General features: G+C 47.1%; 1 protein-coding gene across 1 annotated transcript; it reads right to left on the reverse strand.

Moving 5' to 3' along the window:
• Positions 1 to 4,267: 4,267 nt before the first annotated feature.
• On the reverse strand, positions 4,268 to 20,404 carry LOC146595464 (nuclear GTPase SLIP-GC-like). Its single transcript, XM_085305619.1, has 19 exons — positions 20,324 to 20,404; positions 19,686 to 19,815; positions 19,055 to 19,123; positions 18,455 to 18,569; positions 17,540 to 17,762; positions 16,651 to 16,857; positions 15,847 to 16,074; positions 15,075 to 15,250; positions 14,643 to 14,658; positions 13,037 to 13,126; positions 12,426 to 12,531; positions 11,359 to 11,492; positions 10,453 to 10,617; positions 8,989 to 9,146; positions 6,890 to 7,025; positions 6,266 to 6,374; positions 5,322 to 5,458; positions 4,845 to 4,935; positions 4,268 to 4,482 (listed from the first exon to the last, which is right to left on the reverse strand). The coding sequence occupies exons 2-19, from the start codon at positions 19,711 to 19,713 to the stop codon at positions 4,415 to 4,417; spliced, it is 2,256 nt and encodes a 751-aa protein (XP_085161745.1). The 5' UTR covers positions 19,714 to 19,815; positions 20,324 to 20,404; the 3' UTR covers positions 4,268 to 4,414.
• Between the last annotated feature and the right edge of the window lie 79 nt (positions 20,405 to 20,483).

The raw sequence follows: 20,483 nt of genomic DNA on the forward strand, positions 1-20,483 counted from the left end.
TTGATGAAAAAGTTGAACAGGATGGGACCCAGTACTGAGCCGTGGGGGATGCCACTAGCAGCAGGCCTCTAACGAGACTCCACACCGCTGATGACGACCCTCTGAGCTCTGCCTTTCAGCCAGCTCTCAATCCACCTCACTGTCCACTCATTTAACCCACGCTTCCAGAGCTTATCTAGGAGGATGTTATGGGAGACGGTGCCAAAAGCCTTGTTGAAATCAAGGTACACATCATCCACTGCCCTCCCCTCATCTACTCAGCCAGTCAGGCCATCAGAGAAGGCTATCAGCTTGGTTAAGCAAGATTTCCCCTTGGTGAATCCATGCTGGCTACTCCTGATCACCTTTTCCTCCTCCATATGTCTGGAGATGACATCCAGAACGAGCTGTTCCATCACCTTTCCAGGGATGGAGGTGAGGCTGACGGGCCTATAGTTGCCTGGGTCCTTCTCCTTGCCCTTTCTGAAGACTGGAGTGACACTGGCTTTCTTCCAGTCTTCAGGCACCACTCCAGTTTTCCAGGACCTTTCAAAGATGATGGAGAGCRGCCGTCCCGTTCAGTAGCGGGCCCACATTTTCCCTAGTCCTCCTCTTGCTGCTGATGTCTTTGAAGAAGCCCTTCCTGTTGTCCTTGACATCCCTTGCAAGACTCARTTCCAACTGGGCCTTAGCCTTCCTCGCAGCATCTCTACATACTCTRACTGCAGAGTAATAATCTCCAGAGGCTCCTGCCAACCTCAACCATTCTATGATTCTGTGGAAGAACTCCCTGCACTGGGSTTTGGTCAGAGCTGGGTGCTCTGGYAGGGAATCTCCACACTCAGCCGGGCACCGCGTCCCGGTGTGACCATCTGTAACCAGACTCGGCACTGGAAAAATTCGTTTGCATAGCAGTTGCCCTGKGTTTCAAATAAGAAACTTGACACGGATGCTCAACTACAACGCTAGAGCAGGTTAACTGCAGGTCCCTGCAGGGACACTTAAGAGGCTTAAAGCTTAACCTGTAGTGCATGCAACTGCCTTCCTAATGAGGCCATTCATCACAAATGACATTTTCCCCTTTTTCTTGGCACTAGCTATCTTTTCTGTCTCTCAGTTGCTGTCAGAGCCACGGGGCTGCACTCCCTCAGGAGACAGTGAAAGAGGAACAGGAACACTGAAACTCTCCCTAAAAAGGGATCTCAGCATGCCACTCATCCCCCCCACTCCCCCCAGATGAGACCCTGGCAGCTGAGCACTGGTTTTCCCCCCAAGGGTAAGTAGATCAGGGACCAGCCTGATCCTGCAGCTGGGGACAGCAGGCGCCTGCTAAGCAGAGTGGTCCCTGCCACGCTCCCAGCTGAGGTCTGAACTTCCCACACGACGGAAAGACAGAGAAGCCCCAATTTCYGTAGGTGCTGAGAACCCAAAGCAAAAGCATAGCCTTCTCCGTTATCRCACCTTATGGACCTTGTTCCGTCGGCCACTTGACCTAACAGACACACTTCAGCTGGAACTGCAACTGAGGCAGGGAAACCTCTGTACACACAAACCAGCAAGGATCCAAGGGAAAAACTAGCTTCAAATACACCAAAAGCTCCCATGAAAACAAAGGGAACAAGTAAAAGGAGTAAAGCAAACAAGTAGCTTTTCTCACCTGTGCTCCGCAAAGACTTCCAAAACCCAGAAACGAACAGAAAAGAAGTACAAATGACTTAATAGAATCTTTGTCTCAATCCTACCTCAGAACTGTTTAGAAGTTATTACTTCTTCCCAAAGAAACATAAATGCAGTTAAATCCTTGGCTTCCTGTCACTCTTCTTCCGTCTCAGAAAAAAGAAGAAACGAAACTTGTTGCAGAGCAACCTCTCACTATATCACGCCCCACCTCTTTCACCAGCTTCTGTACTTCTTCCTTCTTGGGTTTCAGCTTTGATTTTAACGATGCATGTCTCTGTTAGTAGAGAGAGTAGACACTTTTGCACCTTTCTTTAAGACTGAGTTTCTTAGCACAGTGAGGTCCAGGAGACTCGTAYGAGAAACCCTCTCAGCTGTTGCACCTTGCAAAGTAGCTCAGAGCAGAGCAAAAAGCCCTGTGGTTTCTCTTCTCTAAAATAAAATGGTAGGTAGAGTCAGACCTGGAGAAACTCTGGTATGCGTGTGCAAACCACCACTTGTGCTTGCAATCTGCCGCTCCCTGAGCCCAGGGCAAAGGGCTCTGAGACACAGAAGCAGCTCCCAGCCATGATGCCTACATCCTTCTCCTGCTGCCGTCCCGGACTTGCACGTAAAACACATCATGCCCTTTTGCTCCAAGTGCTTAGAGCTCTGCAAAGCGACGTTTCACCTGCGAGAGGTCGCTCCTGTCGCCGCTCTCTGAGCCGTCTTCTCACCAGTGTGAGCCACGCTCTTAAAATCCTTCCCTTGTTTTGCTGGGAACAAAGCTGGGACCTTTCTCCTTCGTGGCGGCTGGAGCTGAAGTTCCCTGCTCAGCGATGTCCCTTCCCTGGCCTGCTTTACAGAAGGGTTTTGTTTTAGAGGCAAAACGAATGCTCAGTTCGTTGTCCCAGCTCACGGAAGGGGCACGCGTGGATTTCCCTGGCACTCGTCAAAATCTCGTAGCCCCCAGCCTGAAAGTCATTGCCTGCCCCTGGCTGGGGCATAGGCTTTGCAGATGCTCACCTCGGAGATGAAACCTGCTCCGAATGGGTAGAGGGGGTGCAGGAAGTGCCAGCAGGCGTCCCGGGGCTGGCAGCTCTGCGGGGAAAGGCTGGGGCCGCTTCCAAGCAAAGCAGGGTACAGAGGGCGTCCTCTCTGCCTCAGGCACCCTTTCATTTTCTCTAGTTTCAACCTGATGCAGATTTCCAACTGGCAAAGTGCTTTCTGGCAATTAGACGCCAGGGTGAAACCAGCTCAGATTACAGGCAACCAGTTTTTAGTGTCTGCAYGCGCGCAAGCGGCCCGAGGCTGCTCTGTTGTCAGCACAGAGCACGATGCAGGCGACGAGGCTTGGAGCACCACTTCTTTCAGCCTAAAGTAGGCTCTGCCTTGCAAATATAAAGGGACAAATGTRTGGCAGCAAATTTGACAGTCCGACCCTCAACTTTTTGCACGCCAGTGCCTACCCGCAGAGGAAAGAAGCAATTCCTTTCTCCTTAACAGCAGGAGAACCAAGCGAGGAGGAAAGCCACCTCTGCTTCCAGGCTGCGAGGGGCTTCCCACCGCAGCATTACAAGGCTTTTCTGCGTGCCTGCTTGTGACGGCTGCTCCTTCCCCCATGAGGAAGGGTCTGCACCCGCTGGTCACCCAGGTTGCACAACAAGCTGCTGCCTGTAGTAGGTATCTCTGTAACAAAATGATCCGCTATGGACAGCCACTTCTACTGCGCTTCAGGCCTTCTTGCAGCTGCCACTTTCCACAACTGTCACTTTTCATCACTTTATTTCACAGAGCCAAAGCACCTCCCAAGCAGCTCTTTGGGGCCAGTTATACCGAAGTACGGCTTTCACAGGACCAAGTGAAATAGGAGCAAGTTTGTTCTGAACTTTATTATTACTATTATTACTATTGCCAGTAAAATCCAAAGTATCGAAAGAGATATAAGTCTGGTAAGGAAAATCAGAACATATTTGGTGTGGGAGCATGGTAAGCTATGTGATAAAAGGCTTGTCCCCCCAYACACGAAGGGGCACAGAGGCAGGGCAGCAAAGGAGGAGGTCCAATCACCCATCGGAGACRTGGAGCCCCCAGCTCACCTCCTCCCTGGGGCATCTGGGACACAYGGTGGACGCAAGGGAAGAGCATTTTGGGATTGCACAAGATTTGCTGTGGGATGTTTAGGGGAGGAATCAAAGGTGGGGAAAGAGAGAGACCAAGGTGGTTTGGAGGAGGAACAAGCACAGGAAAAGAGCAGGATGGTGGATAAAAGGGGCTGGTTGAGTATAAACAGTTGCTGGTTGGTACACTTGTCTGGGGATGCCCTGAGCCTGATCAGCATTGCCACTCCTGTCTTCTCATTACAATCCACTTCTAACTATTTTCCTGCATGAGGAAGTCTTGGACCAGGAGGCCCAAGCCAGCTCCTGGAGATACCATGGTGTCTCGGGATGCTGGAGCYCCATTTGCATGTGTGGGTTTGTGCAGGAGGTGACTAGAGACGAGAGGCTCCTGGGGCAGCTGCTGGGCAAAGCAAGTGTCTAAGGAGGGATCTACATTTTATATATGCAACAATGAAGGCAAATTTGATGCGTAAGGAATGTTCCTGATTAAAAAAAAAAAGGTCATAAAATGCATATGAAATAGCTCACTTTAAAAAAGCATTTTTAAGAGGAMGCAGTTCACACAGAATGTTTCATTAGGAACACATAGAGGAAAAAAAGAAAGGCACCAAGACAAGCAGGGAAACCCGTGAATTCAAGGCAAGCCCCACAGCACTCTAAGCATCTTCAGCTGCCTGCAGCTCCTCATGTATCACGCTGAAGAAGAATAATTCCTGGTCTACGTCTGCAAAAAAGAACAGTACCTTAAACACAACCAGACAGATGCCGCATGTTCACGACAAACTTGCCTCTCCTACACCATAGAAATATGGCACGGTCCTCCATCCAGCTGCTTGGGAACAAACTTAGCTGTCTTAAATTGCAAATGAAGATGTACAGGTGGTATTTGCCTTGTCACCRAACACTTTGCCATCCCGCAGGCCCCCACAGAACGGGTAGCTTGTGTTATCCATGGAGCTTACAGACATGGATGGTCCCTGCTGCCCTTGGGCCATGACACCCTCTGTCCCTCAAGCCCCTTCACTCCCAGGCAAAGGCATCTCTCTCCCAGTCCAGGCATCCCAGAGGGGAGAGCTCAGACCATACCTGGTAGCTTCCCATCCAGCTCGTCCCATGGACAGAAGGCGAGGCTGAGCACGTCAGAAAAGTCCTTCTTCAGCTTTGTGGTGATCTCCACCTGCAGCCATCACATTGCCGAGCACATCAGCGGGGGGTGGGGGGGAGAGAGGGAGGGGACAGGGCTCTGGGCTCCCCACCTTGACAGCCCCATGGAGCCTTGGCCGGTTGTCATGGGGTATTCCTGGCCCTGTAGCCCTGAACAGGCTCCTCCATGGACCCCCAAAACACTGGAGCTCTTCTTCCAGTGTCCTGTGCGATAGTCGCACTTCAGGCTAGCACAGGTGAACCAAAATATCCCTTGGGTAGTTTCCCAGGCAGCATTTGCCAGTATCTTTGGCCATAAGCCTTAGCATGAGGCAGTCCTTTTCGGGATATTGTCCTCTATCCCCAAAGCACTGTCCACTACTGTAAAGGAATTCCCCCAGAAGAAGATGCACGACTTACCTTCAGTTTCTGGAGCTGGCTTTTCATTTCCTCCTTTGCTTTTTCAAACATTCCCTTTTCCACCTCATTTTTTAGACCCTGGTTAATGACATTTTGCATCTTTTGATAGGCTTGTGATCCTCTTATCTTAGCAGCCTCTGTGGTAAAGTGGGAACAGTCACAATGATCTCCAGACCCAAGACGGATGTGGGGAGAAGGGCTGGTGTTTTGATCAGGGAACAGAAAACTGAAAGCCACAGTCTGCTGCAGTAAGAGGCCAACCTGGCTCAACTAGTGCCAGTAACGTGTAGTAACGGAGCTGACTTCCCTCCAGCACCTTTCCTCTCAGCCTTCATAAAYGTTTCCAGAGGGCACAGGATGAGCCATTAAGATAGGATTTTACACTGCTGTGTTGGAAGTCACCCGTCTCCGGGACACTTTCCTACTCAGGGCTAGGTGTGACTAACTATTTACTGGTGTCAAGGCCTGCAGTCTGTTCTCAGAATCCACTAATCAAATAATTCAGGTGACTTTCTAAAGCAAAGATGAATGATTTCTGGATCTTGTTTTTCACTTTTTCATTTGCTGAGAATGCCACCTACTGATGTAGAAAGAAGGTGGTAACAAATTCATGGGCTTTTTACTTTAGCATCCTTCATGCTCCTTCCTTCAAAGATATCTAACTAAGAATGAATTAATGCTAGAAAAAAAAATCTTTAATTTACAAGAATAAGCAAATCAGAATAAATCAGGCAGTTAATTTTCCATATTTGAGCACGATCCACTTTGGACTTCAGAAATCTCTCTGAACTGATAACTCTGATCTTTTTGATCTTTGTTCCCAGACTTTCAATAAGCAGACTGTAAGTCTGGRCTCTTCTTCAGAGCCCTTGTTAGGATTATTTTATAAAAAGCAAAAGAGATTTCTCAACAAAATGAAAGAAAAAAAGGGTGACTGCTCATACCTTCATAACATAGCAGAAGGTCCTTTTGAATGGACACTGAGAGGGAGTGATAAACACCTGCTTTCCGTTGGAGGATGAGTTTTTCAGTCTCACTGATGATGAAGTCCAGCTGCAAGAACAGCTTGAGATGTTTACCGCTGTTGTTTCAATCACATAAATCATCTAAGCCAACAACCTCATCATACTAATCTCATAAAGACGATCTAAATTTAAGCTCGGCATTCAACACGTGATGGTGCCAACGGGCACCACCGTTCCATCGTGCTCTGAATTAGCGTGAAGGATGTCCAGCCAGGAAGGTTCTGCCACAATGTAAGAACAAATGTGTTAACTCTATACATTCCTGGAKACCATGCTTGCCAAAGACAGGGTAGAGCTGCTCATATGCCTCTTCCCCACGCACTCAGGATCTTGAAATAGAACGAATCTCCTCCACAGGTCCTACAAAGACCATGCTCTCCTCCTTTCCCTCCTCTGATAGCTCATTCTGGTTTGCACAGCCCCTCGCGGGACTGCCCTGGGCTGGGGGCCAGAGTGGGCCGGGCAGCAGGGCAATTCTCATGCCCAGGTTGGTGGATCGGAGCGTGTGCATTTCGGGTGCATCCCCTCATGACGCAAGCATACCTCCTGCTCAAAGAACTTGAGCCTGCAGGTGTCAGCCGTCGACTGCTCTGTCTCAGTTTCCTTCAGCTTCTGCTGCACTGCACATTTGAAAGCAACCAGGCTGGTTTTCAGCATGGCGTCGGCACTTATTTGGATCCTAGCGGGGGGATAAATTAATTGGCAACAAGAAAGAAAAAGGGAAGGTGAGGGAGAGGCTGCAGTAACGCAACAGTAACGCTTGCAACAGAGCAAGCAGGGCAGCGAGAYCTCCTGGGAGCAGTAAACCTTTCTCGCCTTTAGCTAGTCCAAACTGAGGACGAGGCCTTACTTACTTTTTTCCTCTGGAAAGGACCAAATGAAGGACACAGTCGCTTGTCCCTTCCTGAAGTCACTCASTAGGTTACATGCCCCAGGTTTTGGGGTGCTGCTACCCTGTTCCCCAGGTCTGCCGGACACTGCAGTCAATAGCTACCAGRCGTACAGCGCTCTTCAGGTTAAGCAAGTTAGTGATGAAAAACTGCCTTCATTTTAGCTCTGTTCAGTGGTCATTCACCTTCCTCTAGTGACTCTCTCCTGTCCCCCACCCATCTACCATGCAAAACATGGCAGACAGAAACCTGCCTTATGCCGTTCTTAACCGACTTYCTTGTACCAAGGGTGTTAAAGCAGGCAATGCAGGCAGATGTCCAGGCCTTGGCCTGAGGTTTAGCTAACAGAGCAGACCCTGAGAAACTACTGAACATGCCACAAGCAGCTGCTGGTCACAACATATAGAAGGGTGAGAAGCAGACAAAAGTTACAGATAGCGCCCTGAGAGATGGCTGGGGCTCATTGGTGGTGAAGAGGAAGGTATATAAAGGACAGTGAAACCTCGTAGATAACCGAAGGAGCACCTTGGGGACATTTGGGGGTGTCCTGCAAGGCAAACAGGGCCCAGATAGTGCTTATCAGTAGTACCATATAAGACTGAGATCCCATACGTAATGATATCAGAAATACAAAGGTTTCATGTGCAAGTAGCAAAATTGAGATCCTTAGAGAAAACATAATTAGAGGTTAGTAATTTATTTGGGGCAAGAAAGAGAGGGAYTGAGGTGGATATGGAAGAAGTAACATGAGAAAAGGGAAGGAAAGGGTGGATAAAAGAGGCTGATCAAATGCAAGCAATGCTAGTCAATATGCTTGTCAAAAGAAGCCCTGTGCCTGATCACCAGCCCATCCTTGTCTCTTATTAAATCCTGTTGCTAACCATTTCCTGCCTGACCTCGCTCTCTTCTGTGAGCGTGCACTTGCAGGCGTACATGTAATCTGCTAGCAAGCATCAAGGTGCGCTAGCTGGATTCAGCCCTCCTTAGCAAAGGGGATTCCTCCTGCTCCTCGGTACAAATGATGATGTTGAGATACGGTGGAGAGCTCAGTGATGAACCAGAAAGTGACTCCTCTCCTACAGTTACAGTGAGGGCCTGACCCTCTGYAGTGGAGCGACAGAGTTAGAAGTTGAGGGAAGAGCCCAATGGGAACCAAAGGACTTGTTGAGGAGAAGCTAGAGCCCGATAGCTCCTTGGAAGGCACTCACAGCCAAAACCCCGTGTCTGTAAAGATGGGAGTAAGCACAGAAAGGACAGACAGTGGTGGGCTGGGCGATACCAACCAAAGCCACACATCAGAGGGACAAATTCTGCTGGGAAACTGCTGCAGACAGCTGGGAGACGATCCAGAGATGGGCAACAAGAGTGATGAGAAGTCATGAAAAGAAATGACAAGCAAAGACTGAAAAATGTGATTTGTTCAAACAAGAGGAGACTGAGGGCAAACACAGGAGGTTTCAGCAGAAAACATTAGCCTACTGCCATAATCCTGAGGAATAAAACAAAAAGCCAGAGGTTTAACCTGTGGGACAGGACATTAAAATAATACAAGSGTTTGTGAAGCACCAGAGTAGGTTAGGTAGGGAGAGTGTGAGGCCGTCGTTGCTGGACATGTGTAAGAATAGTTTAGACAAACACCTGTCAGAAATAGGGTGGACACAGCTGTTTWGCTGCAGGACAGTGAAAGAGCTATGGCACCTCAAGGTGCCTTTCTGCGCAGTTTAATTTCAAGCAGGGATGGGAATCTCTCACCTGAATATTTCTCCAAAATTCTTGTCAATTTTTTCATAGATGGGCTGAGCCAGAGATTCATTGATGTCTATCCGGTCAAAGATCCGGGAAGCAAATACACCTTTCTTCAGGCACACGGCTTTCAGTGTCCTGTGATAGCCTTGGTACCCACGGTCTCGCTGCAGGAGAGGAGACACAAGGAATAAAATGCATATAGGGCAGATGCCTGACTGATTTGCATTACGGTAACCCCAGGAGACTGGAGCTCCAGCATGCTGGACATAACACGTGCTGGGTCTCTGTTGTGGAAAGCTAYCAGAGAAAAGGAGGGAAAGAAGGGTTTTTCATCCACTCTCCCAGTGGGTAGCTGAGGTTCTCAAAGTTTACAAACTATGTCTGTGAAGGAACAAAAGGAACATTTTTACAATCTGATGTTTAGCAACCAGCCTTGTAGTGGAAATTAAGCCCTCTCTAAGCTTGCAGGATTATCACTCACTGTGTAGCAAGCATCAGGTAGCTCAGCATGTTGTAGAAGAGCCATCACAACAATATTCACAAAGYTGCTCCACACTAAGCTGGGCTGTGTCTTAGTGCCTGCCTCTCTCCAGACCTCAGCCGAATACGACCAGGACACATATCCTGGAACGTTCCCCCTTTTCCTTCGCAAATTCCAGGTAGTTTGGATAGGAGAAAACAAGTCATGGTTTCCACACCTGGAGACCTCTGAGACACTGCAAGGGCCAACTACGACCCAGCTAAGCCTTCCTACTGAGACACACAAAGAAATACAACTTGCTGGTGCTTAAKCACAACCAAGCACGTGCAGCACATGTTCAGCACTGGGAAGAAATTTCTCCTAGATCTATAGTGCCTTGAGCCGCAAACAGCCGTAAACAGTGCACTAGTTTAGCCTGTAAAACAACAAGTAAGTGTTCAGGAAGCTTCGAGGATGCTCTGAACACGCTGGGCACATTGCCCACCCACCAATCACTCTCTCATCTCAAAGTATTTTCCAGCAGCTGGCAAGCAGCAGAGSAGGAATGGCTAGCAGCATGTTGACCAGAGGATGAAAGACACTGCATCTCTTAGAGTATGATGCACRTGGAGGGCCTGACAGCCCGGAGAAGAGAAGGCCAACAGGGGGATCTTGCTGACGCCTACAACTACCTAAAGTGGGTTATAGAGGAGAAGGAGACAGACTCTTCCCAGAGATATGCAGCAAAGGCACAAGAGACAATATTCACACGTTTTAGGAAAGAAAATCCCTGCTTTATATAAGGAAAATTTGTGCAATGTGAGCTACAAAACACTGGAATAGAGGCTGAGAAAGGTTGTGGCAACTCCCTCCTTGGAGATTTTCAGGGCTTGGCTGGACAACTAGACCTAGCTTTGGCGTTACCCATCAGGAGTTTGGACTGCAGACCTCCAGAGGTCCTTTCTTAATTAAATTATTCTAGGATTCAAAACACACTGCTTTATACCCACATTAAGGAACTTGTGCAAAATTTTCCCATATGATCTTTTTGCTTCAGTTACACCTTCATTGAGCGGCTGTTCCATAGCTGCAAAACATTTGTCAATGTCTTTCTCCAGCTCACAGATCTTCCCCATAATGAAGTCTTTCAAGACAGTTTTTTTCACATGCAAATGCTAAAATGAAAGGACAAGACAGAACAAATCACTGAACACATGGTGGAAGCAACTGAAACATATCTTTGCATCTCTTCCATCTAGAAAGTGCGAGGCAAGCTCAGGGTGAGTTAGGCTTAGATTAGCAATGTCCAAAAATTCCCCAGGGTGATGAAAGGGGCCGTGTTGGCAGTTCTGGGAGCAATTTTCCTCTGGACTCATTACTGAGCCATAAACCCTGGGTTGGCAGGAGGGGGGTGTAGAGAGGGGCTGTTTAGACAACCTTCCAGCCCCAGGTTTGGGGAAATCCTGCATTTTTTTTTCCACCCTTGGATGCCTTTTCKGCTCCCTGGACTGCAAAATGAGAGACAAGTTTGCCCTATGCGCACCCTGATTCAGTCACTACGAGCAGTGCTGCCCCACTGGCAGCTTGCAGTGGGTTCATGGCCACTTCCCCCACTCCAGGGATGTCGCTCAGAAATGCCTGTGCAAAACTGTTCCCCTCTACCACTGGGAGCTAAGAGATGGCCTGTGATACATCTTGTTGGGAAGGACATAGGAGATGCAGTCAAGCAATCATTTGGGGCACCCATGCATCAACACCCTCGTCTGCACACTGCTGTATATCTTACATGTCATGCACATGGCACATCTTGCCTGCTCAAAGGCGTAGGGAAGGAGAAAGGCCTSTCTGGAGCCATTATTGTCTGCTCAGCAATGAAAAAAATGTCATAGTATTTGCTAAGGCTGTTCTTGACAAACCTGTTTATCTTGGTTGAAGCGGAGATTCTGAATCAGTTTAAAAATGACCAAAGTCTCTTGTACATAATCCAATAGCACCTTCCTCTTCTCTGATATATAAAACTTCTGGATGTATTCTCTCAGCTTTGGGATCTCTGAAACCATGTAAATAGGTTGAGTTAGAAGTGCAAGAACCCCATGGAACCTTATTAAAACCCTCTTAAACCCTTCGTGGAAACTCATCCCTCCTGCAGAACATCTGGGAGATCTACATTCATCTGGGAGATCTACATTTCACAAACTATGCCTTGCAGGCCCTTTGGGTGCCAACAGGAGATCCTAGGTGTCTAGAAAAGRTATTTTCAGTTGCATCAGCTCCCTGAACTGGTTCAGCACATAGCCATAGAGGCACAACACAGGTCCATCAGAGCACAAGGTGGGCGCATGAGGGCATATGCAAGGTCACCTCAACCCAGATTGACTCCACAGCACCTTAAGGGCACCTTGGGGACAGGAGGTTGCTGTAGCAAAAATGCACCGAAAAAATATTTCTGTGATAAGCCAAGGACTAGATAAATACAGAGCCAGTGTATGCTCATGCTGATGTCCATAGCCTTATTATAGTAATAGATCCTAGTTCTGAAGAACTGGGAAAAGTTAATATTAGGATAAAGAGGTACCAGAATAATTATAGGCCCAGCACTTCAGCATCAAGYGGACTGAAAGTGGGAGGCCAAGGCCAAGGCGTGCTCTAAAGGTCAGCTCCATACTATTTGATACTTTTATCAATAAACTTGAGGAGGGAAAACAATAAAGAGAACTCCTGAGGACCTGTCTAAGCCAGGACATTGTTCTAATGCCTCTTCTTGCACTTTGTGCCCTCACTGCCTCCCTCCTTCTGCCACTGTCCTATCCCACCACTGCTGCCTCTGCTGTGGCCATGCAGCCCTGTGCCCTCTGCTGAACCAACCACCTGGTTCCAGTACCAGGACTGGGGATTTGTGCCAGTTCCTCYGCAGTCAGCTTGGGTCAACAAACATTCAGAGAGCAACTGCATGCYTTGCACAGAGATAAAACCTGAATGTCACCTGTTTCCTCCTTGCTGAGCTTCTTCCCCTGCCAGTACTCCCGGGCGCTGACTGTGTACACAAGATCCGCCTTCTGCAGAATTYTGGAGTTGCTGGGAAGTTTTTTCTGCAATGCACATGTACCAAGCTTATATATGCCATCTGCTAGTGGCACGGCAGCTCAGGTACACATATTTTAATATATTAATTAGTGTATAGTAATTGCTGGTGCGTTCTCAAGCAACTACAATCATGTCATGGACCAGCTCTAAGCTGATCCCATTGGTGTAGCTGGGCTCCTTCCTTCTCTGCCTATGGTAAAGTTGTTTTGGGTTCTTAATTTTTCTGAAACAAATTCTGAATCAAAGGTCATCCTGGCAACCAAATTACTTTCTAGATTTCTTGCATATGGCAGAAAATTAAACTGAAGATGACTAGGAAGACCAGTCAGTCCCAAATAGAGAGATAAGAGAGAGTTTGGAAGTAATCAGAAGCTGCTAGATAATGACTAGACTTCATGGAAAACATTTATTAATGAATATTACAAGAATGAGCTACAGACATGCCATCAAAATCTAAAAAGGGGAGATTCTCAACACAGGCAACTCTGGCCAAGTTCTCCATGCCCTTACCTGTAGATTAGTCTTCATCATATTGCTCTTGTGCTGCTTCACGGCCTCATTCCTTTCTAGGATGGCATCATGTTCATTTGTTATTGGCGTCTATATTTGGGAAAGCAATAGGAATTATTACTCACATTTCCCAGCATGCTAAAGAGAACCCTAAGTTTTTAAGACCAAAGGGCTAGTGTGGTTTCTCCCTAGTACAAGGCAAAGAACTGCATGAGGTTTCTGGTTTCTCCATCAAGTCAATCAATTCTGTTCAAGTTGAATTAGATCATATGGAAAATTCCCCAGTTTTCTTAAACGACTTCAAGGGATGAAGAATCCATTCCACTTTCTTGTAAACTGCTCCAGTAACTTGTTAAAATTTCACACGCTGGCTCTGTTTATACTTGCTCACACCAGTTCCTCCCCATGCAATACTTAAAGATCCTGATGAAGTTATACTGTAACCCTTGCTTGGATGTATTAATCAGACTGGCTGATAATGAGGGAGCATAACAAGAAGAGTTCTTGTATCAAAGTAATGCTGTAAAATACTCATTCTCTTATAGTACTGGCATTGTGACACTTTGGCATAGTTAGACAACCTTCCTTGCAGTTTTTGATTTGTTCTCTGAATTAAAAGTAGTATCCCAGGTTTCTTAGGGACACTATTTATATGGAATATTCAGGACAATGCTAGTAAACAGTTAGTTTAGGTTGCGACCTGAAAGGAATCTAATCTGATATTACGGTGACCTCCAAGTACTTCACTGGGCAAACACTAAACCAAGACTTGTCTTTATCTAGTTTCCAGATCACTCGTTCGCAGTTCAAAGTTGAGCRTGGAAGTAGAAAGGCTAACCTTAGCTTAAGGCAGGTGATCCTCAAGGTATCAAACCTCAAGATATTCCTAGCCCTGCAGCAGACTTCTCTAGGTCCCTGGCTACCTTATTCTATTACAGCTATCAACATGGGGAACAGAAACGTCTCCTCCTTGTAGCAGCGTACAGAGGACAAACTAATGAATGACTGTCAAGATTGTGCCCATATAGGTAAACACGCTTAAGTAAATATAGAAAAGGTGAGGCCATCCCACCTTGCTCTAGCTCTGTTCAGTTTTCTCCATGACTGCATTTTGCATTTCTCAGTGCTTTGCAAGCAGGGATCACTTCATATCCACAGCTGCTGCTTTGCCGACGTGGAAGCGGAGGCACAGGGCTCTCAGTAATAGTCCAAGAGTATATGACAAGCTGGGAGGAAAATGCCTCCTGGCTCTTGGGCCATTACCAATTGCTCGCAGGTCATCTCATCTCATGGTGATTAACTTATTCCCCAAATACTGAAAACCCAGGTTTAATTGCTGTTTAAGCTGCAGAGCCAAACTAGTTTCCTCCTATTCACCCAAAACCTTAGGGGTGCCCACATAAGCCTTTGATGTAAGTCCTCCTCAGACCCTCAGGTAAAATAATTATCTTTTAATTCACATTTAGCTTTACAGTTTCTATTGAAATAGGGAKGGCCTGCATCTTTCTTTGAAACACAAACCAGGGACCTGCCATCTGTGTTTGTGGAAACCATTCCTTGTTAAYCCCTTTGCACACTTCAAAACTTAAGTCTAAAAAATACTCACATTTGTTTTTCTTTCCCTGAAAAGATAAATAAAAAAAAAAGTTACATATTTGGATATTTGGACTATTTTAGCACACCGTACTCCTCAGCTCCGGCAAGCACAGGGGAAGGAGGACAGGGCCGAGACACATCACTTTCAGTCAGTATCACCCACTCTTAGCTTGGCTCCAGCCGTGGGTAGGACTCAATGCTTTGTAAGAAGGTTCCTTTTTTCTCAATTCAAAGATACCTTATGCCCTGAAGCCAAAAAGAGACTGTCACAAGAGAGCAGGAGGTTCGCTCCTTTTACCTCTTCCAGTCTGGTCCAAGCCCTGGTACACACGACTGCCCCAGGACACAGCTGCTGCTGTTAGTGATGGCCATTGAGCATTTTATACATATCCAGAAGGACCTCTGACAACTCCTGGGCTTCAGGGATAGCTTGTTTCATTACCTCTTGTATTCCTCTAGGTCCAGGCTATCAGACTTTGTGGCCACCAACGCGATGTCCCTGCACATCCCACACTGGAAAGCCTTCATGCCTTCAGTCAGTATATTCTCATGGGTTTTGTCTCCTTGAATACGTTCAAAAGCGCCAACTACCCAGATGACAGAGCATTTGTTGATGTTCTACAAGGGGCAGTAGGGGAGGAGGAACCAGAAAGAAAAGATATAAACATCAACAAAGAATGAATGCTAGAAATGGTGAACACTTTCAGTTCCCAGGAACTGGCTGAAAGAAAAGGATGTGCAGTCTTTGCAGAAGTGTATTTCCAGTCAGAGATCTCAGCCTCCCATCACGAATTCCTACAACCCACCACTGCAGGTGACAGGAGTTTGGACCAGACACCAGCACTTGCCCTTGTAGAGTGTTTGGCAGCAGCTTAACTCCAGGTGGGAAGGATGAATACAGGATAAGCACCTGCAAGGCTTCTTACCACCAGAGGAGAAACACTATAAGACTTTGATGCTGTCCACAAGTAGAGCAACTCCACCATACCTGAGCTGCAAAGCTCATTAGTTCAAATGTGCACTACAGCATACACTGAAACGCTATTCTGGGACTTCTGCTAAAAGGTTTCCCTGTCCCCCACTGCACTGCTGATGACTTTAAATCTTTCCCTCACTTATTCTTCTGGGACAGGAACAGCTCTGCAGCRTTTAAAAGTTCCCAGCCACGGTCAACAAGTACTCCCACCCATCCAATAGGACAGCTTGCCAGTCACCTCTTTCCACATCGCGTCCCTTTTGCTATTGAAATCGCCTGTCCCCGGAATATCCACAAAGATGACATCTTCTGGAATCACTTCTGACCTTGGGAGAATCACTTCCACATTTTTGATTAACGGCCAAAATTGCGTCTTTTTGTCTTTTTTGCTTATTTCTGGTTCCATGTCATCATTAATGTTTTGAGCCCGAATATATGGTTCCAATTTTTTAGAAAGCTCTTCTGCCTAGGACACAGCAGAGAAATAAAGAAATATCCGTCCTTAGCAAAGAACCTCAGAGACACAGGAAAAACAAGATGATCTTCCATAGCTGGTTGTGACTCTCAGAGCCTCCTTTTTTGGTGTGGACCCTGCAATATGAAGAAGGGAAATGACTTATCCAGGGTCCCTCACTGTCATCTCCGGTGGGGCAGTCTATGAAATCTCCACCCTTCCCAGCAGGAGGAACGTCCCTCAGGAATGCAACAAACAGATGGAGAAAAGACATTACCACCCATCCCCAGTGGACAAAAGSAGGTCCCCAAGATCATTTGGCACTYGGGATTCACCTTCCTCAGTAATCTGCTGGGCACTGCTGCTCACCCACGCAGGGACAGACACAACGGAGACACAGTTTAACAAGATCTGGAGAGGAACTTGCATCACCAGCCTGGGTATCCTTCCCAGAAAGAGGCTCACTCCAAAGACTGAGCCCACTTGCTGGAGTTGAGGCAGAAGTGACTGGGTTAACGTCCCTGATTGTATTTTGCAAGGACACAGACTGAGTTGTCATGTTGGCCTGGAAAGGCACAGGCTACTCACTTGCGTTTCTTTGAAGCTGATACACCTTGAAGAGGGAATATTGATGATGGGTTTCATCGCACACAGTTCTTCGTAAGTCTTAGTTTCAGCTCCTTTCCCATAGACTGCACAGATCTTCAACACATTCTCATCGCTTTCATCAACTTTTTCGCTGTCTTCATCCGGTTCTATAAGTGTCACCAGATTCTTCAGTTCATCCTTCCACTCCTGTCCGCATAGTTCAAATACACAGAAAAGTAATAKCTTGAGTGCCAGGAAGAGGGAGGGGAAGAATGGGTTGAGCAAGATTGCTGCAAGGTAACCAACACATGTGCACAGCTGAGGTATCTTGGGCCTCTGGGATAGGAGAGCAAAGAAGAAGTTATGTTGCTTCTCTCCTTGTGCACCTAAACCAGTGAGAACCACTGCCAGAGTCTTCAGGGACACTTCTTCAGGTACCCTTTGGCCATCAAGTGTTACATCCTCCCCCATCCCCAGGTCCCTTCCAGAAGGCTGAACTTCCCTCTGGAAGACTGAACTTCCCTCTAAGACCAGGCTGGACTGTTTTCAGTGGTGCCCAGCAACAGGACAAGAGGCAACGGGCACAAACGGAAACACAGCAAGTTCCACCTGAGTGTGAGGAAAAACTTCTTGTCTGTGAGGGTGACAGAGCACTGGAACAGGYTGCCCAGAGAGGCTGTGGAGTCTCCTTCTCTGGAGATCTTCAAAGCCCGCCTGGACACGATCCGGTCTAACATGCTCTAGGTGACCTTGATTGAGTGTGGGGGGGAGGGGTTGGACTAGATGATCTCCAGAGGTCCCTGCCAACCTGAACCCATTCTGTGATTCTGGGACTCAGTCTCCTTTCCTTTCTCCTTCAAGTGCAAAAAAGCATGACTATTATCCTTGCCTCATCATCCAGAAGGTAAATTTTTGCTTCATATTTTCTGCTGCGGCTTGTGTTGACCTGCACCACACAAGATGTACAGGTTTTGCTCCCAGACACCGGCAAGAAGAATTTTTTCTCTATAATAGCATTCAGTAATGTGCTTTTCCCAGCCCCAGTGCTGCCAAAGAGACCAATGTAAATGGGATTCAGAGAAATATCTGTCTTGAAGCCTGCAAAGCGGTTCCTGAGGATAAAGAGAGAAGAAACGGCTATTTAAATGACTCCATCAGGTTTGTGTATTTGAAAAGGTGAAGCACATTTTGTTATATATACAAGAGACTTTCAGCTGGAAGCTGTGGGATCCTACGTATGCTCCATACCCAGTTCAAAGATGGCTTTCCAGTGACTCACTGGATGTCACACCAGCTTCATTCTCTTAGCAAGGCTATATAAATTTTCACCTTCTAACGGGCATTTCATCTCATCAAGAAAGAGGGTTTAGTGTCTTTAGAAAGGATTTCCAGCAAGCTCTGCAAGGTGAGAACAACCTGCACCCAGGGCCTCTTTCTGTACAAGGACTCTCTCCTTGGCCCAAGGAGGATAGTGCTGTTGAATCTGGATTTTCAGGGGTGCTCCTTGGCCAGAGTGAACCCCTGGAGTGTCAAGGATTGCTACTTGAGAAAATAATATTTTCACAGGTCATRCAGCTGAGGGAATGAATTTTCCTGAAAATGGAGATATCTCACAACTGTCAAGGCTCCTGAACATTTTTTTGGAATATTTACTGCACATCCAGCCTAGCACTTTTTCTTTTCCCCTACAAATACAAACTAGCTTAAAAGCCCATGAGTATGGCAAAAACTCTGGACCATCTCTTTCCACAGAATAACCAAAAGATGTCGTTCGGCAAAAAAAAAAAAAGGGCTGACAACTCACTTGATATATTCAAACCCGTCTGTTCTCCCAGGCATGCTATGCAGAGAGAGAAATTCTGATAGCTTCATGCAGAAGTCAGCCAGTCTTGTCTTCAGGTTCTCTTTCTCTCTTTTRTCTGGAAGGAGGACATAGTTGTATGATCAGAGCTGCATCTATGTCCCCGGGTCCTAGGGTGGCACCTCCCAACCTAAGTAACCCTCAACAGAAGACCCCTCAAAACCCAGCCTGCAAGCATCAAGTAGACTGCTCAGCATGCTATTCACAGCATGGACAGCCCCCAAAACACTGGTGCTGCAGGGCGGTTTGGAGGCCAGGAGACCAGCAACGAAGAGCCTCAAGGATGGCATCCCCTGGCTCGRAGGACAGCTTCGCCCTTTCAAGGTGGGCAACAAGAAGGGTGGGAGAGCCACTGAGCTGGTGACTTCTTTTCATGGCAAGTGCAGATGCATCCACATGAATTTAAGCTGACACCGTCTCATGCAGACCAGTTTTGTCCCACAMGTCATGGCTGAGCATAGGTCACTTTACTTACATGCAAAGCAATTTTTATTCCAAACATGCTCCCTAGGGTCAGCAAAGGCTGCAGCTGTGCATACTCACACTCCTTCAGAAGAGGAGGCATCTTCTTCCTCTTCCTGGGAACCTCTTCTGTTACGTCCTCATTGTTACCTTTCCAGAGAAAGAGGAATTCACATCAGCACCTTAAGTCAATCTAGGGACTACGCAGCCCAGAGCTCACGCCTGATGGCACTGGGAAAGCATCCATTTAAACACCTTACCTATTAGCTGGTACTGCTAGAAACGAAAGCCCAGGAGACTGAAATAGCTAAACTCAGAGCAGGATGCCTCTCACCTAACCCAAACCTGCTATCGTATCCCACAGGAAGCTTCATGAGAGATCCCCAAACTGCCTTCATTTGCTCCAGCTTAAATCCCCATTTTGCAACAAGYACCGAAGATACCATCGTGGTCCAAGCCCTAAGCGCTGCCCGAGGGTGATCCAAAGCTAGACGAGTAAATCAGCATTGAAACGGATTTCAGAACAATAAAAAACTAGATGAGGTGGGAGGGGCTAGAGTCCATTTCAGAGCTTGGAAAGCAGATGCTAATGGTGAAAATCTGGGCCTCTTCTCCACCAGGTGCAGGCTGAAGGACATGAAATTACAGCATCCAGGATGCCTCTGCAGATGCTGGGACACTTGTGAGACAGCAGGACACGATCGCTGCTTACCTTGTTGTTCTGGTCTTTCCTCTGCCATCAGGAGACACCAGCTCTGAAGCCGGGTGGCCTTAAGTGAGCAGCGGGTTGTGATCGCTTATTTGGAACTCAGATGKGTGCAGATCAGAACATAAGGTGGTGGCTTCAGGGAAAAAAAAGAAAAGAAAGTGAAAGTATTGCAGCCTTCTGAGGGAGAGAGCAGAGCAGTTACAGGCTTCAGCCAGGCTCACTTGATTTGAGGAAGACGTCACTGCTAAATCTTTGCTCGCAGCAAGATTTTTATGAATGTTTATGCTACTTGCTCGTTTGCAGGACACCATGGCTTCACCTTAAAGTATCCCTAGSAATAGGACTAGCTGCACTTTCTGGGTTGCTACATGATTTTAAATRAATGAGAGTGACAAAAGGCAGAGAGGCTTGGAAAAGACAGGGAGACTGACAAGCAAAGTAGGCTTAACAGCACATGGAAAATTTACTCTTCAAAAAAACCTGCCTTGCAATTGGATTAGGCAGAAAATAGTTGTCATGTACTCCATATAAACATGCTGCACTGCTGAACATAGGGGCCCTGTAGAGAATGAATTCTTATCACCTTAAAATCCAGTCAATTAAAAAAGCAAAAAAAATTACAAATAATTTCTAGTTCTTACCTTCAGATTTGTGGAGATTCCAGGAACTGCAGTAGAGCAGAAAGGCAGAAACGAAACTAGAGCTTGCAGCAAGCTCTGCAGACACTCCTCCCTCTGCGGGTGCAGGCTTGCCCGCTCCTCATCTACTTCCTCTTCCAGCCTCCAATCCATCCCTACAAGC

This window comes from Rhea americana, unplaced genomic scaffold (genome assembly GCF_003343005.1).
Source record: "Rhea americana isolate MKP2758 unplaced genomic scaffold, rheAme1 scaffold_225, whole genome shotgun sequence".
Lineage (NCBI taxonomy): Eukaryota > Metazoa > Chordata > Aves > Rheiformes > Rheidae > Rhea > Rhea americana.